The sequence below is a fragment of the Sitodiplosis mosellana genome, unplaced genomic scaffold, assembly GCF_009176505.1.
Source record: "Sitodiplosis mosellana isolate CC-2019 unplaced genomic scaffold, AAFC_SMos_1.0 Smas_scaffold_6191, whole genome shotgun sequence".
Classification (NCBI taxonomy): Eukaryota; Metazoa; Arthropoda; class Insecta; order Diptera; family Cecidomyiidae; genus Sitodiplosis; species Sitodiplosis mosellana.
Genome location: NW_022601432.1, coordinates 2,222,142 through 2,230,069, shown reverse-complemented (window position 1 = coordinate 2,230,069; position 7,928 = coordinate 2,222,142). Strand labels below are relative to the sequence as shown.

The window sequence follows — 7,928 nt, the reverse complement described above, 5'->3', positions numbered from 1 at the left end:
GTTTCACATTTATTTTCACTCAATTTGGCAGGTCAAGATTATTCTTACCGATTCAATTGGTATAAATTCCATTGGAACGAAGTCTCTAACTAACTGATGACCCAACATATCATTCGATGGATTGAATTCCGCGTGGAACCAAGTCGTGTGCGATTCAAATGTTGAATAAGTGCGAATAAAAAGCAAAACAATGGATCGAAAGAAATGTGGTATATTTATTTGTGTTTTTTTCCCTTATTTCTATCTTAATTTCTTTCTATTTTGTTCTCTTTCTTTTTTTCCACTTTATATCGCTGTCATACATTTCGATTACGTAAACATAACAGAAGCAAGCAAGCAAACAAGCAAAGGACAAAACGAAAAAGTTGGTTGTTCTCAACAATCCCGATAAACAAGCGTATTCACCGATGACGCATCTAATTTTAGCTTAATTTGACTTTTATTCTTATCAATCACCGTAATCCGTTCGGGCGCTGTGCTTCAGTTGTGCATGATTATAATTTTTGTATAATTAGCACACAACTCTTAAACGACTAACTAAACTAAGATTAGCGCTGATCCGTGTACAATCGGATTGAAGAAATTTGGAGAAATGTGCGATACCATAAAATACGGGCTGTTTGTAGAGTGTTTGATTTGTGACATCAAAAATGATAGCCGCATCGACAAAATTCCCAAAAACATTTGGTCCACTTTGTGTGTCCAGCACTAAATTCCAATCGATATTTCCGCTGAGGCCATGATTGAAATTTTTGATAAATCGTTTGATATAGGCTTGGCCCCGTTTCCATGAGCCTAAAATTGGGCCACGTTCCATATCCTTAGGATTGAGTTAGGCACCTTCACAGCCTTCAGTGTATATGATTGGGATTTGATATCGTTGTAAATTTACATCGATTAAATGAATATCGACTAAATCCTCAAAGTACCAATGAATGCCAATCATATCAATATACGCTAAACGATGATCGCTTGCATTTCGTTGAAATGTATACCAAAATGACGGAAGAATGGCTCTTATATCGTCAAGACCTAAAATGTTAACATTTTTGAATCCACTCTGATTGATCATCGGTCGCAAGTAATCGGTAATCCATCGTCGCTGGTCCAATAGATTCCATCCGAGATTTGGGATACCCGTTACGAGTGATGCTGACAACAGTTCATTGTCCGTAGATATAGACCATGTGTCAATGCCTTAATTTTGCCATAAACTCAACACTTTGACGTGATTATAAGGCATATGTGAAATTATATTTGTCAAATAAATGATTTCGATCCGTCCACAATCCGTTCGACTTTATCCATGGCGGTGGGCTCCATATGCAAAACATAATATTTGGCTTGAAATCGGGCGCAAAACGTTTCATTTCTTTGATTTGATCGGCACGTATTCGATCGAACGGATGAAGTTCCGTTATGTTTCTCAGCAGAATGTCATGTTCCGGTTGTTCGTTGTAGCCCCACATATATGGACTGAAATCCGATGCACCAATCGGTATGTGAAGTATTTGATAGGCTGCGCCCATTGTGGGTGATAGATAGCTTTCGTAAAGGTGTTCACGCACCGTTTGCGTCATAGTGGTCAAAACGTGCGAAACTGTATCTGTAACTGCACCACCGAATCCCACTATGAGAGAGAAAGAGAGAACGTATATGAAGAATACAAAAAAAATGCAACTCATTCAATTACAAACCTATGTTCTGGTATTTGCGGCTTTCATCGATTTCCAACCAACGATTTGATCCATCGGACATATTTGATGCGATCAAATCGCCCAGTGTCATATCAAAACGTTTGCCCGCTTTCGACGATGTGACCAGTATATATTCACCACAATTGGGTTGTGGAACATCCAAAGTATCACAATAGGTTTCGTTGCATAAACAAATACCACCATCACTAGTGCTTTGATAATTGCATGGTTTCGATGTACCCATGGCATTTGTCATCAAAGCATAAATTGTACAAAGTAACAGAACCACCACCGATGACCACTTCATTTTCACATTGAATTCCAGTCCGTTTGAATGAACGAAGCAAACGGCCCCAAAAACACCCGATTTAATTTTAACAGCAAATGCCTTTATCTGTGGAACACTGTTCACGCAACAAGATGCCAATTTGTTTTGAGTTCTTGTATCACTTTGCACAATTATTTCAATGTAAACAAATTGGTTTATGGGCCGTTCCGAGGAAAACTATAAACACATATCCAATGGCTGATAACAATGGTTGTGATGAATAAACAAACATTTCACATCAAAAACTAAATATACTTGAGTTCTGAGCACAGCTGTAACAACAATGAAAAAACCAAACGTGGAATGCTTTGTATACTGATACATGTATTTGCTTGGAACTCAGTTGACCGAAGCGCCATCTATAGAACCGATGGCGAATTCGTTATGTCTGTATGTTATACTTCAGTATGACGTTTGACAGAACGGAGAGTGTACTTGATTGTATTGTCATTAGCCTTAGATTATCTAGGTGGTGTTTGCGCTCAATATCAGTTGTCAAAGTAAAAAAGAATAGGACCGTTGGAAAAACACATCATAATTTTTTTTATGTTCCTATTATACTATATAGTATTGAAAAGAGATTACCCAAAAACATCATGCACCTTCTATTCATTCTTTTCTTTCCTCCTTCCTTTCTTTCTTTCTTATCTCGTCTGAAATGGTCAGCCACGAAAGAAGGAAGAGACGATTGCGCGCATTGTTTGTAGAACGATGAGGCCAAAAAAGAAAGCAAAGTATTTACTGCAAAAAGCTTTTCAGACAACATAAATCAAAATTGATGTGAAATTCTATTCAGTCTTGGCATTTAAAGATCGACTTATCTCAATTTGCTAGAACATGGATTCTGTTGGTGGGATTTTTTTCCCGTCTTCTCTTTTTTCCGCCGCCGGAATATGCAATAATTTTAATTGAGAAAACATGAAGAATGAGGCACATTTGTGTATGAATTCGTTTTCCATTCCGTTTCATTTCTGAATTTTTGCATTGATGTTGTATGTATTTAGCTTACCGTGATGAGATTCGACTCAGGAAAATCCACAATAAAATTTCCAAAGAAATATGACGGCTGAGACGAAGAGATTCGAATCGTTAAACGGAACGATTACGATGCTAACGGCATATGCAACGACCGCGAAGCGAAATGATAAAGAAAACAGCTGAAGACTGAACCATTGAACTTCATCGTCTACACATTGACGGTGAAAATGAAAGAGCAATTCATTCGGCCCACACTGTCTCTTGTATGATGATTTTTCGCTCAACAAATCTGCTTTCCATTTGGTTTTCACTAGAACAGATTTCTTTTTGTTTCCTTTGCATCGTTTTTCTCTTGTTTGTGCATCGATTCTTGCTTGCTCGTCTTTTTGCTTCATATAAACATGTCTGTGAATTTTTATTCAAATTCTTGTTACCATTTTGTTCAATGGATGTGGTGCGGTTCGTTCGTTCGTTCTTGTTCTTCTACTACATTTAGTTCTTGTGTTATCCTTTGTGATATGGAAAGAAATTGTGGCCAATGGGAAAATAAAACAAGGCACAGTACATTCAAATGCTCCGGTGTATTTTCTAGTAAAAGCAACATGAATGTAAAATTCACCTCGCCATTGTTGTTTTCTTTTGCTGTACTGTTATGTGCTTCAATTCCGTAAAAATTGCGACAGCAACGACGACGACGACAATGAAAACAACAACATGCGTCTTCACTCAGTCTTATTTTCATATGGTGTGTTTCTTCACTACTCATTTTCCGTTCAAATTCAAGACATCAACAAACAACTGTTCGCATTCTGTTTTCGGGCACAATTTTCATTCCACTATAACATGGCTAATTTAAGTTTTTGTTAGAGCTATGTTGCTGGAACACAACGTTTTGCTACCATACTGGTTGTTCGATTTCGTTTCTATTGTTGTTTGTTTTCTCTATCTTTTCAAACAAATATGTTCTTGTTCTCGAGGATGATTTGATGGATGTTCACAAAGAGAAATGCATACATTTGTTTTGAGTGTTTTTTTTTCATGTTCTTGGCTGGACAACGACATTGTACAAACATTAAAGATTCAGCGAAGCGGAAGATTATGGTGAGGAAATCATTTCATAACAAAACGTTCCTCATACCTCAAGGATTAACTGGAACACTCCCACTTGCTTCGAAATGAACGGAAATTCATTGAGACCGAAAAAAAACGGTTGACAGTAGAATGGCAAGCGAAAAAAAAAACGAAAGAATGCGACCAGGCGAATATAAGCAGTGAGAGTTAAGTGAAATGCAAACAGATCCTTGAATTCGCAAGAAATTACGATTGTGTCAACAAGATGAAATTACTTCAATCTAACTTAGTTTTCATAATAAATGCTATTCACTCGTACCACTTGGTTCGAATGGCTTGCTCTCGGTCACTTTTTTTTTTCCATTGGAGATTCTTTCCTTCGTCGGTATCTGTTTCTGTTGAAATACAGAGGGTCACGTCGCGGAAATGAAGCAAACACATTTTATGCTTTCCGCGCGGAATTTTCGCTGCTTTCTTTTCTTCATTCTTTCAACTACTTCTTCTTCGTCTTCTTTTTTTGTGCTGTTGTTTTGCGTCACAACAAAAGATGACGTCGAAGCTTGATGCAACCAAATAAGATAAACGAAAATGCTATCAAATTAGTGTCAAGCACAATAATTTAATCGAAAACTTTCTAAATGACAAAAGGTAGAACGAAGATAGTTGGTGTTCGTGTGTGTGTGTGTGTTTGTGTACCATCACAATTCTATTACAAAAACTTCACCTAGTCCAAAATGAGAAACGCTGTCAACAAAATAAATCAATGCTTAACTTGACTTTACTGCTTCATGGTCGTTTTATTTCTTGTTGCTGGCTTTGTTCACAATCAACATCACCGAACCATTTCACATTGATGGTGTGCCTTGTGTATTTAATGCGAACGTGAACTGCACTGAATCTCTTTTACCCAATTAGTGGCACATAAACTGTGTGAACTTAGTGTGCAATCATTCTTCTAAGCTCATGATGTTGTGTACTTAATCCTGTGAACAGTGAATTTCAAATTATGCAAATGAGCGCCAGAGCAAAATTCGAGTGTGTGGAAGCATGAGCGCGCGTATGACAAAAGAACAATGCGCTGCAAACTATCTGCTGTTTGAAAGGAACTTCCTTACACCATGATCGCTCTTTGAAAGTGATAGCTCAACACAATTTAAATATTGAAGAGAGAAAACACAATCACCAACAAGAAAAAACTTGCATTCCTATACCGCTTTATTTTGTGCGTGCCTCAAGAAGTAGTAAACTACAGCATATTGTGTTGTAGTGTCGAATAAAATTAAACTGAGTTACTTTTTCGACGAGTCACCCAATGCTAATCGTTAAGTGTGCGTGTGTGTGTTCTTTTTTTGAAGTCATAAAATAACCCTTTTCAAGCGAAAATACAATGAAAATGGCATATTAGGTTGACGCCCAAATATAAAATTCAATTCTGAGCGCTCGTTTTGTTCACAAATTCTAAAGAAATAATAAAATCGTTGCTTTTTTTGCTTGTTTTATTGGAAAAGCAAATCTTAAAACTCGAATTGTGTGTACTCGGCACTCACAATGATCGGATGAGATGAAAATCAGGCATAAGAACAGTCCCACCATCACCCATTTGCACATACTAAATCACTGACTTTTTGATTTACACATTGAATCAGGGCACTTGTTAGCTGTTAACGATATTCGCTTACGGTTTTCGGCCGTATTTCCTCTACACTGTGACCCAGTAGCAGAACTAGTATCAAACGGGCTATAAAAGCTCAATTAATGATTAAGTTATTGCTTTTTAACCATTAATTTTATTCAAATCTTTATGCTCTTGATATTTGTTCATGATATAATCAATAAATTTTCGATGAAGCTGTTTTTTGTATGATTGCTTCTGGATTTGATCTCGTTTCACCAATTCGGCAACCATAAAACAATGGTATCTCACACACACGCACACAAAATGATGATTCACAACGACTAATTGTAGAATATATTATGTCGAAAACACATTTGCGGTGTGTATTTTGTGTAACTGTGCTTATACGCGTGGGTTAAAAAGCATTTATTTTCATTTGATTCTACTTTTGTGCCAAAAATTATGCGTTTTGGATAATGATTCGATGATTATGCGGCGCTTAAATCCCATAAGCACATTATAATAATTAATCAAATTAGTTTCTTTAATAAATTTCAATTGCCCATGTATTTTTCATTTATTTCCTCTGTTTTCTCTTTCTCCCTCTTTGCAGTTAGTCTGTGATAATCGTGAATGCAACCACAACAACAACAACGACTACGACGACAACGGCAGCGATCGGGTGGCAGCTAAAAAAGCGCGGAATGGATGAAACCAAACCAGAAACAAATGATTGCAGTTTTTGGTATTTCAACGAATCGAATTTCAGCACACACAGACAACGCATATGAATTATCTTGAATGCAAGACCACATTTTCAAAATGAATTTTACAAATATGGCAATCAACCACAGTATTATCAATAATGCGATTGATTTGATCGGCGGTAATAGCGGCGTTAGCAACAGCAGTGTGGGCAGTAGTTTCGGTGGCAATGCTAGTAGCAGCAACTATTTGGAGTCAAGCAGTGAAATTCCAAATGCATTTACATCGACCATTGTTTCGAGTGCCATGCACTTTCGAAATTCATTCGATGTGACGCGCAATGGGACGCATCTCATCGATTTGAAGAATATCAACATTACCGATGAAGATATACATGATTTTGCGAAAAAATTAGCCGAACTGAATAAATACAATTTGAGCAGTGAAAATGAAGCGTTTGCATGCGAGCATTATTGCAATGGATTTGTCAGGGATATATTCAGTTCGTACAAGCAGATGCACGGTTACATATCACTTGCGGTGAATATTAACTTTTCAGCAATTTTCCTTGATTTGATCATTTTAAACCCATTGAACCATTGTTTGATGTGGCACATCGTTTTGTGTATATGATTAGTTCAAAATTGTTTCGATTGCTTTTCTCTTTTTCTGTTTTGGTTTTTCTTCTCTGTCCTGGCAGATTTGCATTTTCGGAACGATTGCAAACATACTGAATATCATTGTGTTGACGCGAAAGGACATGAGTAAAACACCCATAAACACAATATTGAAATGGTTAGCTGTGGCCGATATGTTCCTCATGATCGAGTATATACCATTTTCCATTTACAGGTACATCGGACCAAGTGAGTTCCATTCAATGCTTTACTAAAACACATCAAAAAAGGATATGCATCGATTTTGCTGTGAAAATGTATTTGCTAATTTAATTTTTCTCTCGTTCTCTCTTTTTTCCCATTTTTCCCATTTCCCAAATGCAATGCCAGAGCCAGGCGGCCAACTAAAATATTCATGGTCGGTGTACATTCTGTTTCACATGCATTTCACACAAATATTGCATACCATTTCGATATCATTGACAGTGATTTTGGCACTGTGGCGCTACATTGCAATCAAGTAAGTAGATGGATTTTAAATGAATTTTCTATACATTTTGGTATTCATTGACAGCATGTTGTAATCAGGCAGATGCGGAGCGTGAATACACACACGCCTGTCTATCTCGTGGTTCACATCGGAATTTTACCATGATTGCCATTGGGCGTGTGCGTGTATGTGTGTTTGTATATCGCTCCAATAAGGGGGATAATTTAATTACTCGGTAGTTGTTTTTAGTACCACCAAAAGCAACAAAGTCAATAAAATTGCTGACAAATGCGCTAGTTCGCAAATCCAGATTTTACATGACATTCGATGTGGTTTTACACTCACACGGCCCGAGCACGAGCACAAGCACAAACCAAAGCCTCTCTCTCTCTCTCTCTCTCTCTCTCTCTCTCTCTCTCTCTCTCTC

At 37.2% G+C, this 7,928-nt stretch overlaps 2 protein-coding genes across 3 annotated transcripts in view; one reads left to right on the top strand and one right to left on the bottom strand.

Annotated features, from left to right (window-relative positions):
- LOC129576701 (G-protein coupled receptor dmsr-1) overlaps positions 1 to 7,928 on the top strand; it is an 86,360-nt gene that overhangs the window by 71,797 nt on the left and 6,635 nt on the right. For both annotated transcript variants that reach the window (XM_055462179.1, XM_055462177.1), the window contains 3 exons: positions 6,303 to 6,934; positions 7,095 to 7,260; positions 7,402 to 7,531. In XM_055462179.1, the coding sequence (XP_055318154.1) occupies positions 6,491 to 6,934; positions 7,095 to 7,260; positions 7,402 to 7,531 (740 nt within the window). In that variant the 5' untranslated portion in view covers positions 6,303 to 6,490. The remainder of the gene's footprint in view (positions 1 to 6,302; positions 6,935 to 7,094; positions 7,261 to 7,401; positions 7,532 to 7,928) is intronic.
- On the bottom strand, positions 512 to 1,941 carry LOC129576523 (lysosomal acid glucosylceramidase-like). The gene is given in 3 exon segments (XM_055461745.1): positions 512 to 1,197; positions 1,364 to 1,630; positions 1,698 to 1,941. Coding segments are annotated over 3 exon segments (1,197 nt in total).